The following is a 26,628-nucleotide window of genomic DNA, read 5'->3' as shown; positions in this document are numbered from 1 at the left end:
TTGTTCTCGGGGCCGGTGTTGATCCTCAGATAAGGCTGGTTTCAGGGGACCACGAGTCACTGAGAATGAATAGCCTGGCTGGGAAGCAAAATGCTCTCTATACATAAAGCCCTATTATATTTATCTTGGCTATAGTAGCGTTAACATACGAACATACTGTGGAACAGCCGTGAACCTCTTTTAGTTACTTTCATGTTTTTGTATTTGAATGCATTTAAGGTTGACTTTTCACTGAAACCTTTTGTGCATCAGGCTACCACTTGACAAAATACAGGGATATATGTAATTAATGTCAATTGTGCCTCATTCAAATGATGCATCATTCAGAAAATTCTGAAGATGTTCGTTTTGACCCTTTTTGACCATAAGTAAATAGCAGAAATGTAATAAATGTTTTGAATATGTTTGTTTTCTATGATTGTGTTTTGTATTTCTGTATTTCCTATTTGTTGATTGCATTTCATATTCGTATTTGATGCCTGTATTTTAGTATTCTGCAGGGCTCAGTAGAAAAAGAGACATTGGTCTCAACATGACTCCCTGTCAAAAAAAAAGAATAGAACAGTAGGTATTTAATTTAAGGTGAAGAGGACCGAGCACGCCCCCATTCTCATCGACGGGGCTGTTTTGTGGAGCAGGTTGAGAGCTTCAAGTTCCTTGGTGTCCACATCACCAACAAACTAACATGGTCCAAGCACATCAAGACAGCCCTGAAGAGGGCACGACAAAACCTATTCCCCCTAAGGAGACTGAAAAGATTGTCAAAGACTCCAGGCACCCTAGTCATAGACTGTTCTCTCTGCTACCGCACGGCAAGCGCTACCGGAGCGCCAAGTCTAGGTCCAAGAGGCTTCTAAATAGCTTCTACCCCAAAGCCATAAGACTCCTGAACATCTAATCAAATGGCTACCCAGACTATTTGCATTGCTATTTGATTTGATTTGATTACATTCCAAGGAGGTGTTGTCATCATACCTTTCCTTTGTCCCTCATGGAGCCTTTTCCGAGGATGGACATCTTTGCTCCTGTTTCTTCTTGTAATCTTTTCATGGAATTGCCCCGTGGACCCAACAGCTTCCCAACAAAATTAAACTGCAACAGAGGAGAGGAAAAGCAATGTTTCTAAAACAGCATCCTTGACAGTTTTCAATTATATACCTATTATATTCCTGAAGTAAATGGAAATTAGGTTACATATTGCAAGGGAAAGAAAGATTAGAGAAACATATATATTACAGTTGGCTAACAATCAACCTTTTTAAATAAATCTTACCATTCTATTCACAATTGCTGCACAAAACAAAAAAAGACCTGGAAAAAACTGCAACAATTCAACAATGTTCAGCCATGTGTGCTGCACAATACCCAGGTGAATGGGTCTTAATCTCATCTGAGGTAGAACGTAACAGGGTTTGTGTCCCAAATGGCACTCCCTTCCCTTTATAGTGCACTACTTTTGACCAGGGCCCATAGGGTAGTGCACTACATACGAAATAGGGGGCCATTTGAGACGCAGCCAGTTATCAGCTCCATCCCTTAGTTAAACCGCTGAGGCTTAGTCAGTCATGTCTTATTATTGCTCAGGGTCATCAATGTTGTACGGAGAGGAAATAAAACACGTGCACCAGCCAATAAAAGTCCTGGGAATGATCCAGAGGTCAGAGCCGGGAAGAGAGAAAAAATGATTTTCTTCCCAATGGGATATCAAGGAATCATTATCCAGATGAGGAACTATCAAATGCCTGCCTTCAGGCACTGGCTAACAGAACACATCTCATAAGTAGGCTTGCTGTTGGACAAAAAACTAGCCCTTTGGGTTATTACTGTTACTGTCTTTTTTCTTTATCACTGTTGGAGATTGGCAGTGACCACAATGGTCAAGACAAGGGAGATGATTGTGGACTACAGGAAAAAGAAGAGGACCGAGCACGCCCCCATTCTCATCGACAGGGCTGTAGTAGAGCAGGTTGAGAGCTTCAAGTTCCTTGGTGTCCACATCCCCAACAAACTAACATGGTCCAAGCACACCAAGACAGTCGTGAAGAGGGCACGACAAAACCTATTCCCCCTAAGGAGACTGAAAAGATTTGGCATCTATACCAGGCGGTGTCAGAGGAAGGCCCAAAAAATTGTCAAAGACTCCATCCACCCTAGTCATAGACTGTTTTCTCTGCTACCGCACGGCAAGCGGTACCGGAGCGCCAAGTCTAGGTCCAAGAAGCTTCTAAACAGCTTCTACCCCAAAGCCATAAGACTCCTGAACATCTAATCAAATGGCTACCCAGACTATTTGCATTGACCATTGACCCCCCACCCCCTATTTTACGCTGCTGCTACTCTCTATTTATTATCTATGCATAGTCACTTTAATAACTCTACCTATATGTACATATTACCCCAATTACCTTGACTAACCGGTGCCCCCGCACATTGACTCGGTACCGGTACGCCCTGTATATAGCCTCCCTACTATTTTTACTGCTGCTCTTTCATTATCTTTTACTGTTATTTCTTATTATTTGATATTGTCTTTTTATGTGATTTTTTTTTGGTATTCTTTCTTAAAACTTCATTGTTGGTTAAGGGCTTGAAAGTAAGCATTTCACTGTAAGGTCTACACCTGTTGTATTCGGCGCATGTGACAAATACAATTTGATTTGATTTGTTTAAATGGTGACCCTCAACATCATAATAGAAGTCATTTAGTTGAGTAATTTGCTAATGGAAAAGTAATTATTGTAGGACTATTCATGCAATAAAACCACAATCAGAACACCAATTTGAAACACCCCATGGGTTAATAAGTCATTTAGATTTACCACTGCCGTCACCCAAAAATCCTGCTGAGGTCTCTCCCGTTCTCATTCATTTGCCAACATTTTCAAATGAATGACTTGACCTTCAAACGTTTGGTGTGACCAGCTGATAACTCAACCTCCTCTAGAGGTGAACAGTTGGTCAACTACCCATCTAGACATAATCTGCCCTGGCCTCATGAATTACTATAACCTATTCACAACACTACACGAGCCCCCTCCCCTCCCCCTCCACTGAGGCGCTGCAGCCTATTCAGCCACTAGGAGCCATGGCCAGCTGTTTTCTGTATTGCAGCAGCAAACTGACAGATACCGAAGTGGCACATGGCTGCGTACTCAGCTTATCTTATCTCTGACATCATGAAGGACCGCATGAATAGCAAAGGGATACGGTTCAGAGAAGTCCAACAAACAGTACATCGTCAACAGAGCACCACTCTACCTCCATCCATCCCTTCTTTCTGAGGTGATTGAGTTGAGCACCCTGGTGGGTATTCTGTCCTCTCTGAGGCTGCTTTGACAGGAAATATCCTACAGCTGGCTGGGAGCCCTTGAGCAGATGGTCGCCACGGCTACATTGAGAATTAGCTCACTAGGCGGCAGCAGAACAGTGGCCTGTTCTCATTACGCTAATGAATGTCTGGAGCCACTCTTAGGCTCCGTGGTGGGTAATTTAGGCTTTAGAAGGGGGCATGGTTCAGTGTTAAATGAGGTTTGAAATGATGCAAGCCACCCCCTGCAGTCCCAACACCGATAAGGCTGAGGATGTTAGAAACTGGGTGTGTTGCTAATGCAGCAATTATGTATTGGGATTTTTTTTAATTTATGGAAATACCGCATGCATTAATGAAAATAAATTATGGGAATATTTGTGTTTATATCAAGAGTATGATTGTTTTTGTGAACATAGAATCTGAAGTTTGTTGATGCAGAAAAACAAAAACAAATATTATGTCCACTTGCTAGGACAGACTTGGGGTCTCGTTACAAATCCTGTGTTCAAATCATGTGTTCAAATCTTGTGTTCAAATCCTGTGTTCAAAATTATAAATACCAAATAATAGGGACACAGCAGTTGGACTCCTTTAAAGAGAAGCTGAATAAAAAAAACGACGTATCTGGTTGAAAGTGGCCTATGATCGATATTAGTCAGAAACATCGATTCTAGTGCCAGAATTTACTACAAAGAGTAAATAGAATAATTTTGGGCATAAAGTCAGTATCTTCCAAAACAGAGATTTGCAAGATTTATGGAAAACTATGACGTTCCTAAATCATTGGATATTTGATGATTGGGTTTTGATTTCAATCATGCCCAGTCATGGCCACTTGCCCACTAACACGGGATGATAAGCCTTAAGGGAATGGTCATGCACGGAGAAACAGCTGCGCTGAGTGCGCTCTATCCAATCGTAGCAGCAGAATCAACCTACAGACAGACCTGCCCATTTCTTTACAATACCCAATAGCATGCAGCGCCACTGACTTGTTTACTTGAGACAACATACAGATGTACAATCTTAATTTGAGCCAGTTTGCTACAGCAGGAAAATAATCCTGCAGCAACAGGAAATTAATTATTATGTGGATTATAATTAATGGACATTTTTGTAGGGGTTTATATTTTTTTTGTAAGGGAAAATCAAATAAAATCAATTTCAGACATGCTTTTTATTAAGAGGTTGGTGGCCATTCGTCACACAAATTATGGTGGCCTTTTTGGGATATTTCAACTAGGGTGACTAAAGAGGAACAAACAACAATAACTGCCAGGGTACAATATAGCGAACATAACACACCCACATCGAACCACAACCCCAAGATGCAAATCTTGTTTATAATGAGTAGCAGAAAAGCCAAAACCGGTGAGGTCAGCCCCTCTTTAATCCTCCTGTAAGGCTATATATCAAATCAAATCAAATTGTATTGGTGACATGTGCCGAATACAACAGGTGTAGACTTTACTGTGAAATGCTTATTTACGAGCCCATTTCCAACAATACAGAGTTTAAAAAGTAAGACAAATATTTGCCAAATAGAATAAAAAGGAAATAGTAACACAATAAAAACAATAACGAGGCTATATACAAGGAGTACCGGAACCGAGTCAATGTGCAGGGGTACGAGGTAGTTGAGATAATTGAGGTAATACAGTATGTACATGTGAGTAGGGGTAAACGTGACTAGGCAATCAGGATGTGTTGCATCTACACTCTTAGAAAAAAGGGTTTCAAAAGGGTTCTTCGGCTGTCCCCATAGGATAACCCTTTTTAGTCCCAAGTAGAACCCTTTTTGGTTCCATGTGGAACTCTCTGTGGTAATGGTTCTACATGGAACGCAAAATAGTTCTACCTGGAACCAAAAAGGGTTTGTCAAAGGGTTCTACTATGGGGACATCCGAAGAACCCTTTTAGGTTCTAGATAGCACCTTTTTTTCTAAGAGTGTACAGCTCAGGTCAGTCATCAAATCAAATCAAATCTAATTGTATTTGTCACATGCGCCGAATACAACAGTGAAATGCTTACCTAAAAGCCCTTAACCAACAATGCAGTTTTAACCTCTACGGGATCGGTGTCCCGTATACGGGACGGTTGTGCTAATGTGCGAAATGTGATTAGCATAACTGTTGTAAGTAACAGCAAACTTTCCAGGACATAGACATGTCTTATATGGGCAGAAAGCTTACATTCTTGTTAATCTATCTGCACTTTCCAATTTACAGTAGCTATTGTTTGAGGAGAGTGCACAACAACAAAAAACGCATCACGGCAATTGGTTTGATACATTCACCTCTGAAGGTAAATAATGTACTTACATTCAGTAATCTTGCTCTGATTTGTCATCCTAAGGGTCCCAGAGATAAAATGTAGCATAGTTTTGTTTGATGAAATCAATTTTTATATTAAAATGTAGGAACTGGGTTCTACAGTTTGAACCCTTGCTGTCTCTGGCTCCACACCCACCCCGCCCGGCCATCTAGATGTGTTAAAGTTAATGTATAAGCTAATGATCCATCATGTATGACATTCCTGGGAGTGTGTAAACTTACATTTTGTATTACCATATCATTTTTGTACGTTCTCTATAGTTATGTACTTGAAAATGTACCAATTGACCAATTCAGCACATTTGGGAAGACTTGATACAAAATGGTCCAGTATTGCAAAAAATAGAAAACGCATGCTTTTTTGTTTGTATTATCTTTTACCAGATCTAATGTGTTATATTCTCCTACATTAATTTCACATTTCCACAAACTTCAAAGTGTTTCCTTTCAAATGGTATCAAGAATATGCATATCCTTGCTTCAGGTCCTGAGCTACAGGCAGTTAGATTTGGGTATGTCATTTTAGGCGAAAATTGAAAAAAGTTCTCGAAATTTTCCGGATTGACTGACCTTCATGTCTTAAAGTAATGATGGACTGTTGTTTCTCTTTGCTTATTTGAGCTGTTCTTGCCATAATATGGATTTGGTCTTTTACCCCCCCCCCTACCTTGTCACAACACAAATGATTGGCTGAAATGCATTAAGGAAATAATTTCCACAAATTAACTTTTAACAAGGCACACCTGTTAATTGAAATGCATTCCAGGTGACTACCTCATGAAGAATGCAAAACTGTCATCAAGGCAAAGGGTGGCTACTTTGAAGAATCTCAAATATAAAATATATTTTGATTTGTTTAAGACTTGTTTTGGTTACTATATGATTCTATATGTGTTATTTCATAGTTTTGACGTCTTCACTATTATTCTACAATGTAGAAAATAGTCAAAATAAAGAAAATCCCTGGAATGAGTAGGTGTGTCCAAACTTTTGACTGGTAGATGTTCAGGAGTCTTATGGCTTCGGGGAAGAACCTGTTTAGAAGCCTCTTGGACCTAGACTTGGCGCTCCAGTACCGCTTGCCGTGCGGTAGCAGAGAGAACAGTCTAGGGTGGCTGGACTAGGGTGGATGGAGTCTTTGACCATTTTTAGGGCCTTCCTCTGACACCGCCTGGTATAGAGGTCCTGGATGGCAGGAAACTTGGCCCCAGTGATGTACTGGGCCATACGCACTACCCTCTGTAGTGCCTTGAGGTCGGAGGCCGAGCAGTTGCCGTACCAGGCAGTGATGCAACCAGTCAGGATGCTCTCGATGGAGCAGCTGTAGAACCTTTTGAGGATCTGAGGACCCATGCCAAATCTTTTCAGTCTCCTTAGGGGGAATAGGTTTTGTCATGCCCTCTTCACGACTGTCTTGGTGTGCTTGGACCATGATAGTTTGTTGGTGATGTGGACACCAAGGAACTTGAAGCTCTCAACCTGCTCCACTACAGCCCCGTTGATGCGAATGGGGGCGTGCTCGGTCCTCTTCTTTTTCCTGTAGTCCACAATCATCTCCTTTGTCTTGATCACGTTGAGGGAGAGGTTGTTGTCCTGGCAACACACGACCAGGTCTCTGACCTCCTCCCTATAGGCTGTCTCGTCGTTGTCGGTGATCAGGCCTACCACTGTTGTGTCATCGGCAAACTTAATGATGGCGTTGGAGTCATGCCTGGCCATGCAGCCATTAGTGAACAGGGAGTACAGGAGGGGACTGAGCACGCACCCCTGAGGGGCCCCCGTGTTGAGGATCAGCGTGGCGGATGTGTTGTCCAGGATCCAGTTGCAGAGGGAGGTGTTTAATCCCAGGGTCCTTAGCTTAGTGATGAGCTTTGAGGGCACTATGGTGTTGAATGCTGAGCTGTAGTCAATTAATAGAATTCTCACATAGGTGTTCCTTTTGTCCAGGTGTGAAAGGGCAGTGTGGAGCGCAATAGAGATTGCATCATCTGTGGATCTGTTGGGGCGGTATGCAAATTTGAGTGGGTCTAGGGTTTCTGGGATAATGGTGTTGATGTGAGCCATGACCAGCCTTTCAAAGCACATCATGGCTACAGACGTGAGTGCTACGGTTCGGTAGTCATTTAGGCAGGTTACCTTAGTGTTCTTGGGCACAGGGACTATGGTGGTCTGCTTGAAACATGTTGGTATTACAGACTCAGACAGGGAGAGGTTGAAAATGTCAGTGAAGACACTTGCCACTTGGTCAGCGCATGCTCGGAGTACATGTCCTGGTAATCCGTCTGGCCCTGCGGCCTTGTGAATGTTGAACTGTTTTAAGGTTCTCACTCACATTGGCTACGGAGAGCGTGATCACACAGTCATCCGGAACAGCTGATGCTCTCATGCATGTTTCAGTGTTACTTGCCTCGAAGCGAGCATAGAAGTAATTTAGCTCGTCTGGTAGGCTTGTGTCACTGGGCAGCTCGCAGCTGTGCTTCCCTTTGTAGTCTGTAATAGTTTGAAGCCCTGCCACATCCGACGAGCATCGGAGCCGATGTGCTCCTGTGAATCTGAGTACATGTGAATGTGTGAGTAAATGAATTTTTACACAAGTCTCTGTGATGGAGAACTGCTCCCTTGCTCCGAGTGCAGATGTTTTTTTTAAAAGTGGATGACAGATTTTTTTCATAATGTTTTTACAGACGGTAAGCTGCAAGCCACTTTGACCACTCAACTCGAATCAGGCCAATTTTCTTTCAAATCTATTACAATCCATTTACTGTACAAATGGTTAAACCACAGAAGGAAGAGGAAGCGAGACATCCCACTCCCTCATTTCTTCTGGTTCATATACAGTCAATGAACTAAGCAGACCAGACCCAGCTGCTATCACATTGGTGCCTATGGGAGAGCCACCCCGTTAAGCAGACTGGAAGTGACAATTTGTTTCAATGGTAAACGGCCTCAGTAAGACATCTTCATTTATCCATCATCTCTGGTTAAACATAATCTGATTGGGCATGTTTTCTGGGACTAATATGTTTCACATCCCACAGTGTCCCCAGCACGCCCTGCTCTACAAAATCACTTTGAGGGGAGATGTGCTCTGTTCATATAGGCAATGCCACACCATTGATGAATTACTGGCTTACCTATTTCAAAACATACTTTGAAAGATCAACTTCTAAACCTTTGTCTGGTCAGGTTTTGTGAATTTACTTTGCAGATGATCATCTTAAAAAATGCAAGTAGCCCATTCAGAATTCTTGCAAAAACAATGTTTGGTTGAAGATCCAATGTCTACTTGCTAATACACCACTTATATTTATTTTTGTAATTTAAATTGGTATAATGTCTGTATGCTCTTCATCTAACACAAAAGTGAATCTTTCAAGTGTCATGTCACAGGTTTAAATTGCTCTTAGATCCTGGATTGAGATGTATGCTCTCTGACGTGGCCTTTAAACACACTCCCAGACACTTGAAATATGAAGACAAATAATCACAGTGACATAACCGAGACAATCACTACCAGCTAGAACACATCTCCTTAGAGACGAGCCCTGAGATTTCAATAAAACAAAAGGTGAAACGTCTTCAATAAACACTGTGGCAACCTTCCCACTGAATGTCACACTGAACGGAATCGGATGCAAATGACTGTCTTGTCATGCAGCTCACAAAGGAGGTTTACATGGCTGTAATCTATTCAGCCTTTCACACATTTGTCTTCCAACTTCACCGCTTCACACTTGGACTATTTGAAATGCATTATTCTCCATCTGCATGTAGCCCTTTCCTGCAGTCAAATGACCTAGTGGCCTCATGGGTGGAATGTTATTCATATTTTTCATAATTAAAAAACGTTTTATTTAATTTTTCCGCAGAAATTCCAGTGTTTCTACGTCAAACAGTTTTGTTATATTTCACTCTTTTGTGATGTACATACAGTGTAATACAACCATGTGTGTGAGGTGTATACTTTTGTTTCAATGTAGATTTGTTTAAGGCTAACAAGAATCACTCTGGTTTAGCCCACTGCAGTAAACTGCTGTCTTTGCCTTTCGTGTATTTGCTGCTCACTGAATAGCTGTTCCATGTTGTTGTTCATTGCCCATGTTTACAGCTGTATTAATGCAAATGATGCTTTTTGTGTAGACTACAAATTGTTTACAGCAGAAGAGGCACGTCAACAAAGGAACCCCCCCCACGTGTGCTATGTCATGACTTACCTGGACCACCTATTGAGATGTGACTTTTGTTAAGTAAAACAGGTGTTAAATGAGGTGAAAAGGAGACTGGAGTACATTTTTACATTTTAGTCATTTAGCAGACGCTCTTATCCAGAGTGACTTACAGTTAGTGAGTGCATACATTTTCATACTGGCCCCCCGTGGGAAACAAACCCACAACCCTGGCATTGCAAGCGCCATGCTCTACCAACTGAGCTACAGGGGACTTTTAATGGTGAAACAGCCACGTCCATTTGCGATATTATAACAACAAAAAAGTTATGCAAACAACGAACACAGTTTTTTCCCCTCTGACATTACATTTACGTCATTTAGCAGACGCTCTTATCCAGAGCGACTTACAGTTAGTGAGTGCATACATTATAATTATATATATTTTTTTTTCATACTGGCCCCCCATGGGAATCGAACCCACAACCCTGGCGTTGCAAACGCCATGCTCTACCAACTAAGCTATTGTGCGCCGCCCCATGGGTCTCCCGGTCGCGGCCGGCTATGACAGAGCCTGGATTTGAACCAGGATCTCTGGTGGCACAGCTAGCACTGCAATGCCACTTGCATGCACGATAGAAGAACACAATATGTTTTTTAAAAATGTACCATGCTGCTTGACGCTCCTCAGCTCGGCAACAAAAACAATAACTACGGGGGTGGGGTCAGCCAGTGGCGCTGTTTCCCCCTACTGCAAATGCCATCTTTAAGAAACAACTATTAAAAATGGAAACCCTATGAAACACTTGACAGATCAAAGCAACATTAGAGAGTATTGTCCTTGGCGGAGGCTATTTTAAAGACAGCTAAAATGGTCATTACGCTCCTTAAAGACAGCTAAAACGGTCATTACGCTCCGTAGAGACAGCTAAAACGGTCATTACGCTCCTTAGAGACAGCTAAAACTGTCATTACGCTCCTTAGAGACAGCTAAAACTGTCATTACGCTCCTTAGAGACAGTTAAAACTGTCATTACGCTCCTTAAAGACAGTTAAAACTGTCATTTCGCTCCTTAAAGACAGCTAAAACTGTGGAGAGCCACAGTCTACAACACACTTAGGCTACAGTAGGTAAATAAAGAATACGCATAAACAACACAATTTCACGCAGTACACCAGAAGACAATTTGAGGTGTAATCCTAACGTAGGGTTACACCTCAAAAAAGGAGTCCCTTTTTGATGGATTTCAGGATTGTGTTTGCGCACCCTAGCCCCCCACTCCAGTTCTGTGAGGCCAGAGGAGCTCTGCAGCTGGTCTGAGACAGTCCCTGCCAGTTTAGCCAGCTGTGCTATTGGGTAAACCTAGTTCTGGCCTGATAGAGGGATTATAGCCTGAGGTCTGTCTGCGCTTTAATGGCTGAGGGATGACTGGGCGTCAGTGGACAGCGGCATTACTTCGAGAGAGAGAGGGAGAGAGAGAGAGAGAGAGAGAGAGAGAGAGAGAGAGAGAGAGAGAGAGAGACTCAGAGGGGACTCCTATGGTAGGTACACCTATAGCTCATCTCTTGGCAGTAGTACTGTAGACTACTTTATCACTGACCTCAACCCAGAGTCTATCAGAGCATTCACAGTCAGCCTACTGACACCCCTATCAGACCACAGCAAAATCACAGTCTACTTGAACAGAGCAATACTCAATCATGAGGCATCAAAGCCAAAGGAACTGGATAATATTAAAAAATGCTATAGATGGAAGGAAAGTAGTGTTGAAACCTACCAAAAAACAATTAGGCAACAACAAATTCAATCCATTCTAGACAACTTCCTGGACAAAACGTTCCACTGTAATAGTGAAGGTGTAAACTTGGCAGTAGAAAACCTAAACAGTATATTTGACCTCTCAGCTTCCCTATCAAATCTAAAAATCTCTAACAGAAAACCAAAAGAAAAGTAACAACAGTGATAAATGGTTTGATGAAGAATGCAAAAACCTAAGAAAGAAATTGAGAAACCTATCCAACCAAAAACATAGAGACCCAGAAAACCTGAGCCTACGCCTTCACTATGGTGAATCACTAAAACAATACAGAAATACACTACGGAAAAAGAAGGAACAGCATGTCAGAAATCAGCTCAATGTAACTGAAGAATCCATAGACTCTAACCACTTCTGGGAAAATTGGAAAATACTAAACAAACAACAACACGAAGAGCTATCTATCCAAAACGGAGATGTATGGGTAAACCACTTCTCCAATCTTTTTGGCCCTATAAACAGAGAACAAACAGCAAACAAATATACATGATCAAATGCAAATCTTAGAATCAACTATTAAAGACTAACCCACTGGATTCTCCAATTACATTGAATGAACTACAGGACAAAATACAAACCCTCCAACCCAAAAAGTCCTGTGGTGTTGATGGTATCCTCAATGAAATGATAAAATATACAGACCACAAATTTCAATTAGCTATACTTAAACTCTTTAACATCATCCTTAGCTCTGGCATCTTCCCCAATATTTGGAACCAAGGACTGATCACCCCAATCCACAAAAGTGGAGACAAATTTGACCCCAAGAACTACCGTGGGATATGCGTCAACAGCAACCTTGGGAAAATCCTCTGCATTATCATTAACAGCAGACTAGTTAATTTCCTCAGTGAAAACAATGTACTGAGCAAATGTCAAATTGGCTTTTTACCAAATTACCGTACGACAGACCACGTATTCACTCTGCACACCCTAATTGAAAAACAAACAAACCAAAACAAAGGCAAAGTCTTCTCATGCTTTGTTGATTTCAAAAAAGCTTTTGACTCAATTTGGCATGAGGGTCTGCTATACAAATTGATGGAAAGTGGGGTTGGGGTGAAAAACATACGACATTATAAAATCCATGTACACAAACAACAAGTGTGAGGTTAAAATTGGCAAAAAACACACACATTTCTTTCCACAGGGCCGTGGGGTGAGACAGGGATGCAGTTTAAGCCCCACCCTCTTCAACATATATATCAACGAATTGGCGAGGGCACTAGAACAGTCTGCAGCACCCGGCCTCACCCTACTAGAATCTGAAGTCAAATGTCTTCTGTTTGCTGATGATCTGGTGCTTCTGTCACCAACCAAGTAGGGCCTACAGCAGCACCTAGATCTTCTGCACAAATTCTGTCAGACCTGGGCCCTGACAGTAAATCTCAGTAAGACAAAAATAATGGTGTTCCAAAAAAGGTCCAGTTGCCAGGACCACAAATACAAATTCCACCTAGACACCGTTGCCCTAGAGCACACAAAAAACAATACATACCTCGGCCTAAACATCAGCGCCACAGGTAACTTCCACAAAGCTGTGAACGATCTGAGAGACAAGGCAAGAAGGGCCTTCTATGCCATCAAAAGGAACATAAAATTTGACATACCAATTAGGATCTGGCAAAAAATACTTGAATCAGTTATAGAACCCATTGTCCTTTATGGTTGTGAGGTCTGGGGTCCGCTCACCAACCAAGAATTCACAAAATGGGACAAACACCAAATTGAGACTCTGCATGCAGAATTCTGCAAAAACATCCTCCGTGTACAACGTAAAACACCAAATAATGCATGCAGAGCAGAATTAGGCCAATACCTGCTAATGATCAAAATCCAGAAAAGAGCCGTTAAATTCTATAACCACTTAAAAGGAAGCGATTCCCAAACCTTCCATAACAAAGCCATCACCTACAGAGAGATGAACTTGGAAAAGAGTCCCCTAAGTAAGCTGGTCCTGGGGCTCTGTTCACAAACACAAACAGACCCCACACAGCCCCAGGACAACAACAACAACAACACAATTAGACCCAACCAAATCATGAGAAAACAAAAAGAGAATTACTTGACACATTGGAAAGAACAAACAAAAAAACTGAGCAAACTAGAATGCTATTTGGCCCTAAACAGAGAGTACACAGTGGCAGAATACCTGACCACTGTGATTGACCCAAACTTAAGGAAAGCTTTGACTATGTACAGACTCAGTGAGCATAGCCTTGCTATTGAGAAAGGCCGCCGTAGGCAGACCTGGCTCTCAAGAGAAGACAGGCTATGTGCACACTGCCCACAAAATGAGGTGGAAACTGAGCTGCACTTCCTAACCTCCTGCCAAATGTATGACCATATTAGAGACACATATTTCCCTCAGATTACAGCGATCCACAAAGAATTCGAAAACAAACCCAAATTTGATAAACTCCCTTATCTACTGGGTGAAAAACCACAGTGTGTCATCACAGCTGCAATATTTGTGACCTGTTGCCACAAGAAAAGGGCAACCAGTGAAGAACAAACACCATTGTAAATACAACCCATATTTATGTTTATTTATTTTCCCATTTGTACTTTAACTCTTTGCACATTGTTACAACACTGTATATATACATAATATGAAATTTGAAATGTCTTTATTCTTTTGAAACTTCTGAGTGTAATGTTTACTGTTAATATTGATTGTTTATTTCACTTTTGTTAACTATCTACTTCACTTGCTTTGGCAATGTTAACATATGTTTCCCATTCCAATAAAGCCCTTAAATTGAATAGAATAGAGAGACAGAGAGAGACAGAGAGAGACATAGATAGATAGATAGATAGATAGATAGATAGATAGATAGATAGATAGATAGATAGATAGATAGATAGATAGATAGATAGATAGATAGATAGATAGATAGATAGATAGATAGATAGATAGATAGATAGATAGAGAGATAGAGAGATAGAGAGATAGAGGTAGAGACTAAAGCACTCTGCTAAGTGGAGGCCAGGAAGAGATGGCTGAGGCTACGGGGCTAATGAGCCTCCAGGAAGAAATGTCTTGGGATTGAGGAATGTCAGTCTGATGAGCTTTTATCCACAAATTCAGTAATTACCCTATTTACTCAATACCACAAGGTAATGCTGCAGACATTGGAGTCTGGAATCATGTACTGGAGGCAGCTCTGCAGAGTGTCACTAGCTGGCTCAGACACAAAGTCATAAAATAAAAAAATAAAAAAATAAAAAAAAGATTTCTTACCAGACACAAAGTCATAAAATAAAAAAATAAAAAAATAAAAAAAAGATTTCTTACCTAACCCTAACCACACTGCTAACCCTAATGAGGATGACTACATTTTTGTTTTCATTCATTTTTACAACATAGACAATTTTGACTTTGCAGCTGGCCTATCTAAGGGGAAATCGTTCAGTTCTGCCTCCAGGACAAGACTCATGACAATAAAGAGTCAACCTGCCGTAAAGATGGCCAGTTTATTCCAAGAAAAATGAATCTATGTACATATCGTGAGGCATGTAAAGACCAATAGAGAAAAACAAACAAGAGCAAATATCTTTGGTGTAGACGATGAGTAATTAATTGGAGTGAATAACATCAGTGCTTCTCCAGTGTGTCAATGGCTGTCTTGAGCTGAAGACTCTTGACAGTATAAATGCTTGATCTCATCGTGAATATGAGTAAACATTTTAAAGGAGCATCTGCAATTCGATATTTGAAATGTATACTTGGAATTCATTTGGAAAGGAGAGTTGTACAGTCGTGGTCAAAAGTTTTGAGAATGACACAAATACTCATTTTCACAAAGTCTGCTGCCTCAGTTTTGATGATGGCAATTTGCATATACTCCAGAATGTCATGAAGAGTGATCAGATGAATTGCAATTAATTGCAAAGTCCCTCTTTGCCATGTGTCACGCCCTGACTCATGGGACTCTTGTATGTTGAGTCAGGGTGTGGAGTTCTATGTTGTATTTTCTATGTTCTCAGTCTAGGTGTTGTAATTCTATGTTTGGCCGGGTGTGATTCCCAATCAGAGACAGCTGTCACTCGTTGTCTCTGATTGGGGATCATACTTAGGCAGCCTGTTTGTATCATTAGTTGTGGGATCTTGTTCCGTGTTTAGAGGCTTGTATTGTGTTTAGCCTTAGGACTTCACGTTTCGTTAGTTTGTTGTTTTGTTCGTGTGTTTATCGGTGAAATAAACATGTATGCCTTTCACGCTGCGCCTTGGTCTGACCCGTCCTTAAACGATCGTGACAGAAGATCCCACCAAACATGGACCAAGCAGCGTGCCCAGGAGCAGACAGCCTGGACATGGGAGGAGATCCTGGACAGAAAGGGATCCTGGACATGGGAGGAGATTCAGGCTGGGATGGATCGCCGTCCTTGGGAGGAGACAGTGGAGGCCCGGTTTAGAGAGGAGCAACGGCAACGCAGAAGGCGCCAGGCCGAGGAAGAAGCCCGAGAGACAGCCCCAATAAAAAAAAATTGGGGGGCTAAAAGGGTGGTCGGGGATCGATGGAGAAGAGCCCCGACCACTGCACTCGTGGGGGCTCAGGGAGGAGTCCTCACGGGAGGATGACTGGGCGGGGAGAGTGAAAGACTGGTACAGTCGGAGATCTCTAACGTCAGTTCCCAGTCCGGTACACCTCGTGCCTGCGTCTCGCACCAAGCCAGTGGTGCATGTTCCCAGTCCGGTACGGCCCGTGCCTGCTCCTCGCACCAACCCAGTGGTGCGTGTTCCCAGTCCGGTACGGCCCGTGCCTGCTCCCCGCACCAAGCCAGTGGTGCGTGTTCCCAGTCCGGCCCGGCCTGTTCCTGTTCCTCTCACCAGGCCAGTGGTGCGTGTCTCCAGTCCGGCCTGGCCCGTTCCTGTTCCTCGCACCAAGCCAGTGGTGCTTGTTCCCAGTCCGGCCCGGCCTGTTCCTGCTCCCCGCACCAAGCCAGTGGTGCGTGTTCCCAGTCCGGCCTGGCCCGTTCCTGTTCCTCGCACCAAGCCAGTGGTGCATGTTCCCAGTCCGGTACGGCCCGTTCCTGCTCCCCGCACCAAGCCAGTGGTGTGTGTTCCCAGTCCGGCCCGTTCCTGTTCCTCGCACCAAGCCAGTGGTGCATATGTCCAGTCCGTTCCACCGGTGCCTGGTCCGGCACCGGTCAGCTGCTCCACTCCGGACCCAGAGCAGTCCGCTCCACCGGTGCCCAGTCCAGCTCCGGTCAGCGGCTACACTCCGGAGCCAGAGCAGTCCGCTCCACCGGTGCCCAGTCCAGCTCCGGTCAGCGGCTCCAGTCCGGAGCCAGAAAAGTCCGCTCCACAGGTGTCCAGTTCAGCTCCGGTCAGCGGCTCCAGTCCAGACCCAGACGTCAGCCCCTCTCCAGGTTCGGGGTCTCCCACACCAGGGTCCAGACAGGGCTTGGTACGTCGTGGGAGGAAGGAGAGGGGAGGCAGCGCGCCGAGGTCCAGACCAGACCAGGGGCGCAACGGGGAGGCTGAGAGTATGGGGTCGTCACGCCCGGAGCCGGATCCGCCTCCGAGGCGGAATGCCCACCCGGACCCTTCCCTGTTATGTCAGGTTGGTGCGGTCGGAGTCCGCACCATTTGGGGGGGGGGGGGTACTGTCACGCCCTGACTCATGGGACTCTTGTATGTTGAATCAGGGTGTGGAGTTCTATGTTGTATTTTCTATGTTCTCAGTCTAGGTGTTGTAATTCTATGTTTGGCCGGGTGTGATTCCCAATCAGAGACAGCTGTCGCTCGTTGTCTCTGATTGGGGATCATACTTAGGCAGCCTGTTTGTATCATTAGTTGTGGGATCTTGTTCCGGTTTGAGGCTTGTATTGTGTTTAGCCTTAGGACTTCACGTTTTGTTAGTTTGTTGTTTTGTTCGTGTGTTTATCGGTGAAATAAACATGTATGCCTTTCACGCTGCGCCTTGGTCTGACCCGTCCTTAAACGGTCGTGACACCATGAAAATGAACTTAATCCCCCAAAAACATTTCCACTCCATTTCAGCCCTGCCACAAAAGGAATAGCTGCCATCATGTCAGTGATTCTCTCGTTAACACAGGTGAGAGTGTTGACGAGGACAAGGCTGGAGATCACTCTTTATTATTTTTTTTACCTTTATTTAACCAAGTAAGCCAGTTGAGAACAAGTTCTCATTTACAACTGCGACCTGGCCAAGATAAAGCAAAGCAGTGCGATAAAAACAACAACAACACAGAGTTACATATGGAATAAACAAAACGTACAGTCAATAAAACAATAGAAAATCTATATACAGTGTGTGCAAATGTAGTAAGTTATGGAGGTAAGGCAATAAATAGGCCATGGTGCTAAATAATTACAATTTAGTATTAACACTGGAGTGATAGATGTGCAGAAGGTGATGTGCAAATAGAGATACTGGGGTGCAAATGAGCAAAATAAATAACAATGTAAATAACAATATGGGGATGAGGTAGTTGGGTGGGCTAATTACAGATGGGCTGTGTACAGGTGCAGTGATCGGTAAGCTGCTCTGACAACTGATGCTTAAAGTTAGTGAGGGAGATAAGTGTCTCCAGCTTCAGAGATTTTTGCAGTTCGTTCCAGTCATTTTATTTTATTTTTTTATTTTTTTATTTCACCTTTATTTAACCAGGTAAGCCAGTTGAGAACAGGTTCTCATTTACAACTGCGACCTGGCCAAGATAAAGCAAAGTAGTGCAATAAAAACAATACAGAGTTACATATGGGGTAAAAAACATAAAGTCAGAAATACAACAGAAAATATATATACAGTGTGTGCAAATGTAGCAAGTTATGGAGGTAAGGCAATAAATAGGCTATAGTGCAGAATAATTACAATAGTATTAACACTGGAATGCTAGATGTGCAAGAGATTATGTGCAAATAGAGATACTGGGGTGCAAAAGAGCAAAATAAATAACAATATAGGGATGAGGTAGTTGGGTGGGCTAATTTCAGATGGGCTGTGTACAGGTGCAGTGATCGGTAAGGTGCTCTGACAACTGATGCTTAAAGTTATTGAGGGAGATAAGAGTCTCCAGCTTCAGAGATTTTTGCAATTCGTTCCAGTCATTGGCAGCAGAGAACTGGAAGGAATGGCGGCCAAAGGAGGTGTTGGCTTTGGGAATGACCAGTGAGATATACCTGCTGGAGCGCAGACTACGGGTGGGTGCTGCTATGGTGACCAATGAGCTAAGATAAGGCGGGGATTTGCCTAGCAGTGATTTATAGATGGCCTGGAGCCAGTGGGTTTGACGACGAACATGTAGTGAGGACCAGCCAACAAGAGCGTACAGGTCACAGTGGTGGGTAGTGTATGGTGCTTTGGAGACAAAACGGATGGCACTGTGATAGACTACATCCAATTTGCTGAGTAGAGTGTTGGAAGCTATTATGTAAATGACATCGCCGAAGTCAAGGATCAGTAGGATTGTCAGTTTTACGAGGGCATGTTTAGCAGCATGAGTGAAGGAGGCTTTGTTGCGAAAAAGGAAGCCAATTCTAGATTTAACTTTGGATTGGAGATGCTTAATGTGAGTCTGGAAGGAGAGTTTACGGTCTAACCAGACACCTAGGTATTTGTAGTTGTCCACATATTCTAAGTCAGACCCGCCGAGAGTAGTGATTCTAGTCAGGCAGGCGGGTGCAAGCAGCGTTCGATTGAAGAGCATGCATTTAGTTTTACTAGCGTTTAAGAGAAGTTGGAGGCCACGGAAGGAGTGTTGTATGGCATTGAAGCTCGTTTGGAGGTTTGTTAACACAGTGTCCAGTGAAGGGCCAGATGTATCAAAATGGTGTCGTCTGCGTAGAGGTGGATCTGAGAGTCACCAGCAGCAAGAGCGACATCATTGATATACACAGAGAATAGAGTCGGCCCGAGATTTGAACCCTGTGGCACCCCCAAAGAGACTACCAGAGGTCCAGACAACAGGCCCTCTGATTTGACACATTGAACTCTATCTGAGAAGTAGTTGGTGAACCAGGCGAGGCAGTCATTTGAGAAACCAAGGCTATTTAGTCTGCCAATAAGAATGCGGTGATTGACAGAGTCAAAAGCCTTGGCCAGGTCGATGAAGACGGCTGCACAGTACTGTCTTTTATCGATCGCGGTTATTATATCGTTTAGGACCTTGAGCGTGGCTGAGGTGCACCCATGACCAGCTCGGAAACCAGATTGCAAAGCGGAGAAGGTACGGTGGGATTTGAAATGGTCGGTGATCTGTTTGTTAACTTGGCTTTCAAATACTTTCGAAAGGCAGGGCAGGATGGATATAGGTCTGTAACAGTTTGGATCTAGAGTGTCACCCCCTTTGAAGAGGGAGATGACCGCGGCAGCTTTCCAATCTCTGGGGATCTCAGACGATACGAAAGAGAGGTTGAACAGGCTAGTAATAGGAGTTGCGACAATTTTGGCGGCTAATTTTAGAAAGAAAGGGTCCAGATTGTCTAGCCCAGCTGATTTGTAGGGTCCAGATTTAGCAGCTCTTTCAGGACATCTGCTATCTGAATTTGGGTGAAAGAGAAGCGGGGGGGCATGGGCAAGTTGCAGCAGAGGGTGCAGAGCTGGTGGCAAGGGTAGGGGTAGCCAGGTGAAAAGCATGGCAAGCCGTAGCAAAATGCTTATTGAAATTCTCGATTATCATAGATTTATTGGTGGTGACAGTGTTTCCTAGCCTCAGTGCAGTGGGTAGCTGGGAGGAGGTGCTCTTATTCTCCATGGACTTTACAGTGTCCCAAAACTTTTTGGAGTTAGTGCTACAGGATGTAAATTTCTGTTTGAAAAAGCTAGCCTTTGCTTTCCTAACTGATTGTGTATATTGGTTCCTGACTTCCCTGAAAAGTTGCATATCGCGGGGGCTGTTCGATGCTAATGCAGTACGCCACAGGATGTTTTTGTGCTGGTCAAGGACAGTCAAGTCTGGGCTGAACCAGGGGCTATATCTGTTCTTAGTTCTGAATTTTTTGAATGGGGCATGCTTATTTAAGATGGAGAGGAAAGCACTTTTGAAGAACATCCAGGCATCCTCTACTGACGGAATGAGGTTAATATCCATCCAGGATACCCGGGCCAGGTCAATTTGAAAGGCCTGCTCGCTGAAGTGTTTTAGGGAGCGTTTGACAGTGATGAGGGGTGGTCGTTTGACCGCGGACCCATTACGGACACAGGCAATGAGGCAGTGATCGCTGAGATCCTGGTTGAAGACACCGGAGGTGTATTTAGAGGGTAAATTAGTCAGGATGATATCTATGAGGGTGCCCATGTTTACGGATTTAGGGTTGTACCTGGTAGGTTCCTTGATAAATTGTGTGAGATTGAGGGCATCTAGTTTAGATTGTAGGACGGCCGGGGTGTTAAGCATATCCCAGTTTAGGTCACCAAGCAGGCCGAACTCTGAGGATAGATGGGTGGCAAGCAATTCCCATATGGTGTCCAGGGCACAACTGGGGGCTGAGGGGGGGCTGTAGCAAGCGGCAACAGTGAGAGACTTATTTCTGGAAAGGTGGATTTTTAGAAGTAGAAGCTCAAACTGTTTGGGCACAGACCTGGATAGTATGATAGATCTCTACAGTAGATTGCAACTCCGCCCCCTTTGGCAGTTCTATCTAGATGGAAAATGTTGTAGTTCGGGATGGACATTTCTGAATTTTTGATGGCCTTCCAAGCCAAGATTCAGACACTGCTAGAACATCAGGGTTGGCAGAGTGTGCTAACGCAGTGAATAACTCAAACTTGGGGAGGAGGCTTCTGATGTTAACATGCAAGAAACCAAGGCTTTTACACTCTGTCATGCTGATTGAGTTAGAATAACAGACTGGAAGCTTTAAAAGGAGGGTGGTACTTGAAATCATTGTTCTTCCTCTGTTAACCATGGTTACCTGCAAGGAAACATGTGCCGTCATCATTGCTTTGCACAAAAAGGGCTTCACAGGCAAGGATATTGCTGCTAGTAAGATTGCACCTAAATCAACCATTTATCGGATCATCAAGAACTTCAAGGAGAGAGGTTCAATTGTTGTGAAGAAGGTGTCAGGGCGCCCAAGAAAGTCCAGCAAGCGCCAGGACTGTCTCCTAAAGTTGATTCAGCTGTGGGATCGGGGCACCACCAGTGCAGAGCTTGCTCAGGAATGGCAGCAGGCAGGTGTGAGTGCATCTGCACGCACAGTGAGGCGAAGTCTTTTGGAGGATGGCCTGGTGTCAAGAAGGGCAGCAAAGAAGCCACTTCTCTCCAGGAAAAACATCAGGGACAGACTGATATTCTGCAAAAGATACAGGGATTGGACTGCTGAGGACTGAGGTAAAGTCATTTTCTCTGATGAAACCCCTTTTCGATTGCCTGGGGCATCCGGAAAATACCTTGTCCGGAGAAGACAAGGTGAGCACTACCATCAGTCCTGTGTCATGCCAACAGTAAGGCATCCTGAGACCATTCATGTGTGGGGTTGCTTCTCAGCCAAGGGAGTGGGCTCACTCACAATTTTGCCTAAGAACACAGCCATGAATAAAGAATGGTACCAACACATCCTCCGAGAGCAACTTCTCCCAACCATCCAAGAACAGTTTGGTGACGACCAATGCCTTTTCCAGCATGATGGAGCACCTTGCCATAAGGCAAAAGTGATAACTAAGTGGCTCGGGGAACAAAATATCAAAACTTTGGGTCTATGGCCAGGAAACTCCCCAGACCTTCATCCCATTGAGAACTTGTGGTTGATCCTCAAGAGGCGGGCGGACAAACAAAAACCCACAAATTCTGACAAACTCCAAGCATTGATTATGCAAGAATGGGCTGCCATCAGTCAGGATGTGGCCCAGAAGTTAATTGACAGCATGCCAGGGCGGATTGCAGAGGTCTTGAAAAAGAAGCGTCAACACCGCAAATATTGACTCTTTGCATAAACTTAATGTAATTGTCAATAAAAGCCTTTGACACTTATGGAATGCTTGTAATTATACTTCAGTATACCATAGTAACATCTGACAAAAATATCTCATAACACTGAAGCAGCGAACATTGTGAAGACCAATACTTGTGTCATTCTCAAAACCTTTGACCACGACTGTAGGCTAAATTCTATCAACAGAACCATTTGCAGACAACTAAGAAAAGCCACCTGGAAACGCCTCAAGTAATGCTTAGTGCAAGTAATAATCATGAAAATCAATGACATGCAATGACCTTTCATCCTGACCTTGGAAAACATATGGAAAAAACTAAACAATCATGGGGATTTTGTGTGTGTGTGTGTGTGTTTGCGTGGTTTAACATTCAGGGGATACTGCGTTTTCTCACATCATTCCCCAATGAAACAGGGATGTAAAGATGCAGCCACAGCAGGAAAAAGTTTGTGATGAATCTGGTGCATTAACATACAGGGGGCCAGCAGCACAGATATAGACATGGAGCCTTGGTACAGGGGGCAAGCAGCACAGATATAGACATGGAGCCTTGGTACAGGGGGCAAGCAGCACAGATGTTGTGTAAACAAACAGGACATTGGGACTGCTTCCTGTGAAGGAGAAAAGCTGACAGGTTATTAAAGCCATTATCCGTACAAATGAGACTCAACAACCCAACAGTGAATGCTGCTGCCTCCCGGTCTGACTGGACTAAATTAATCTGGACCGTGAAACAGAGTCAAGCATGACGTCTTAAGATCAGCAGTCAGTCACACAGTTTTCTGAAAGATAAATAAAAAACACAATGATGAAATGTGTGTCTATAAATTGTTGTTCTATCACAACATTTGGGTATATTTGCTAGTTCTTTGTAGGGTTGTAAGGGGAAAGTATATTACTGGAAACCTTTGAATTTTACCAGTAAACTACCAGCATTTTGGTATCTTTCAAGGATTTTATGTAATCTATCATAGGACATCTAGTGGCCCTTCTGGGTCCTTCAGATTATCACAGGTGTCTGTAATTATCTCTGGCCCACTGTGTGGCCTTATCACATGTCAAATATATATATATATATATTTAATAAGATCATTTTAATTTAAAAAAAAGGGAATGACAAAGCTGTAAAACATTATCCTAAATATAAACCATCAACTTTGTGAATACCATTGATGTTTAATATGAGGGTTTCAGCATTAAATATCCTTCATATTTTTTTTAAATAAATGTTTATTTATTCAATATGTCAATATGTATTGGTTGTCAATGTTTTGTTGTCAAACTGGTGGCAGTTGTGACAAAAGTGTCACGATCGTCAGGAATAGATGAGGACCAAGGCGCAGCGTTGCAGGCAAACATACTCTTTATTACGAGACACGATCAAAACAACAAACGATACGTGACAGTTCACGGTCTACCATAAACAGACTAGAAACAAAATCCCACAAACACGAATGAAAAACAGACTGTATAAATATGGCTCCCAATCAGAGACAGCCAGCAACACCTGACACTCGTTGCCTCTGATTGGGAGCCACTCTGGCCAACATAGAAATAGCACCCATAGAAACAAAACCACATTGATCTACACACCCTGGCTCAACATAACAGTGTCCCCAGAGCCAGGGCGTGACAAAAAGTCAATAGATGGAAGAGTTAACTGAAAATAATTCCATTGTTGATTTAGATACATTTTTCATTAATTAGGCTATTTTTTCTTGACCCATGTGGTCTATCTACTAGAAACTCATGGATAATATTTTAAAATTTTTAGTCATTTAGCAGACGCTCTTATCCAGAGTGACTTACAGTTAGTGAGTGCATAATTTTTTTTCCATACTGGCCCCCCGTGGGAATCGAACCCACAACCCTGGCGTTGCAAGCGCCTTGCTCTACCAACTGAGCTACAGGTATAATAAATGAATACTATATATGAATTTTAAAAAATAGTTATTCAAGTATAAATGACCAAAGTTATGATAGATTGCCATAGATTTTCTGTTAATAACTTTGGCAAATTACCAGTAGCTTTGCAACCCTAGTTCTTTGACAAGCTGTTAGTATCCAGAAAGAGCTGCCTGGCTATTACTAATGATTCATCCTACGCAGTGTCAAAACATAACACTCTGCAGTTCAACCCTTCTCCATGGATCAGAATGTTTGGGGGCGTACAAGTTTTCCGCCGGAGGCAGATGTTCAACTGAGCTATCTACAAACTAGGAGGAAGAAGCAAACACTCAAGACCTCTGCTTTGCTCTCGGAGGAAAACAATTTACGCCTGAAGCCTCTCTGCAGCAAGCAAAAAACATTTTAGCACTACTTTTGTATACTATCTAATAAACAACTCTGTGTAAAACAAAGTAACCAACAGGTCTGTCTCAGCAGGTTTCCAAAGCAGAACCGAAGATACCATCTTACATCCACTTAACTTTTCATACAATGTGTTGTAAGGTCCTATTCAGGGCCTTATCTATGTTTAACACCTTTCAACAAGGTCGGTCCTCCTTTGGGACAATGGATTTCTTTGGCAAGACAACAATGGGATTATTCTATGTGCAAAGTACAGATACACTGCTATGTAAAGGTCACACGAACTGAAGACTGATAAGCCTGAATGGGTGAGGCTCACAGGACCAAATGTCACTGCATGTGTACCTGGAGGGAGACTTTTCCTTTGGAAAAGACCTCAAAGGCTCTTTAAGCCAAACACATGACTGGGAATACTTTAATGGCAAGAAGCTGGGGTTTTGTTTATCAGGGCACACAGGTAATTTTTAGAAAATATGTTAAATTTTTATCACTACTACCACATTTGTTTATATTGCAGGTTTGACGTCTTTTAAAGCTAGAATCCTTAATTGAAACAATACCAAAGTGGGCACCCCGCCTCTGTTTTGGTATAAAGCTGAGGGATGTGCCTGGATAAATGCAAACACTCTCAAATCCACAGACAGGGCTATGGATGCAAGGACTGACCATCAATGATATCAAAATTATAGTTTTAACCAGGTTTTGAGGCTTTATAGTGTTTGTTTATATTTACATTGTTTACATTTACAAACATTGGAGTAAAACCAGTTGAACTAAGCTCGTGAGGCATTTATTAGTTATATTCTTCAAGAATCAATTGGTATGTATAATTAATTTATGTCCAAAAATGGATGTAGCAACTGCAGATAGCCCCTTTTAAAGGCTCTTTAAAAGCCAAAAACACATGACTGGGAATACTTTTGTCACAATCGTTGAGAGACGGGTCAGACCAAGGTGCAGCGTGGTATGCGAACATGTTTATGTAACTCAATTAAACATAAACAAAACAAGAAACAACGTAATGTGAAGTCCTCAGGCTAAACACATACAAGCCTAACACGGAACAAGATCCCACAACTAAGGTAGGCAAACAGGCTACTTAAGTATGATCCCCAATCAGAGACAACGAGCGACAGCTGTCTCTGATTGGGAATCACACCCGGCCAAACATAGAAATACAATACCTAGAACATAAACATATAATTTCTAGCATAGATTCTCACGCCCTGACCAAACCAACTAAAGACAACCGGCCTCTCAAGGCCAGGGCGTGACAACTTTAAGGGAAATAAGCTGTAACAGTTTTATCACTACTACTACGTTTGTTGATATTGCAGGTTTTCCGTCTTTTAATCTGCAGTATAATTCTATTTCTCTACAATGGAATGTTTCTAAGCAGGAATATGCACTTTTAAGCCAATTATAAACCAGCCGAACAGACATGGAGAAGAATAAGCAGTGTGTATGACAATGAGGCTAACAGTGTATTATGATGAGTTTCTATGGTATCAATGAGGCTAACAGTGTGTTATGATGAGTTTCTATGGTATCAATGAGTCTAACAGTGTGTTATGATGAGTTTCTATGGTATCAATTAGGCTAACAGTGTATTATGATGATCTTGCTGTGATGTAAAGTGCATACAGGATGACAGTAAAACTCCACGGGTTTATTACAACTTTGAATCCGAGAGGAAATAGATATACAGATCGCTTGTCAGTTGTTTTACTGTATTTATCCACATTTGATTAATAAATTGTGTTTAAAATCATAATTATTTCATG

At 42.8% G+C, this 26,628-nt stretch overlaps 1 protein-coding gene across 4 annotated transcripts in view; it reads right to left on the bottom strand.

The window, feature by feature from the left end:
- LOC121547099 (KH domain-containing, RNA-binding, signal transduction-associated protein 2-like) overlaps nt 1-26,628 on the bottom strand; it is a 164,468-nt gene that overhangs the window by 93,440 nt on the left and 44,400 nt on the right. For 3 of the 4 annotated variants that reach the window (XR_006657692.1, XR_005996488.2, XM_041858207.2), the window contains exon 3: nt 976-1,092. The exons of the other annotated variant lie outside the window; for it this stretch is intronic. Coding sequence is in view for 1 of the 3 variants with exons in the window: in XM_041858207.2 (XP_041714141.1) it covers nt 976-1,092 (117 nt within the window). In the remaining 2 variants the exon portion in view is untranslated. The remainder of the gene's footprint in view (nt 1-975; nt 1,093-26,628) is intronic. 4 annotated transcript variants of the gene reach the window in all.

This window comes from Coregonus clupeaformis, chromosome 31 (genome assembly GCF_020615455.1).
Source record: "Coregonus clupeaformis isolate EN_2021a chromosome 31, ASM2061545v1, whole genome shotgun sequence".
Taxonomy (NCBI): domain Eukaryota; kingdom Metazoa; phylum Chordata; class Actinopteri; order Salmoniformes; family Salmonidae; genus Coregonus; species Coregonus clupeaformis.
The sequence above is the reverse complement of the archived record's forward strand: the minus strand, read 5'-3'. Positions and strand labels throughout refer to the sequence as shown.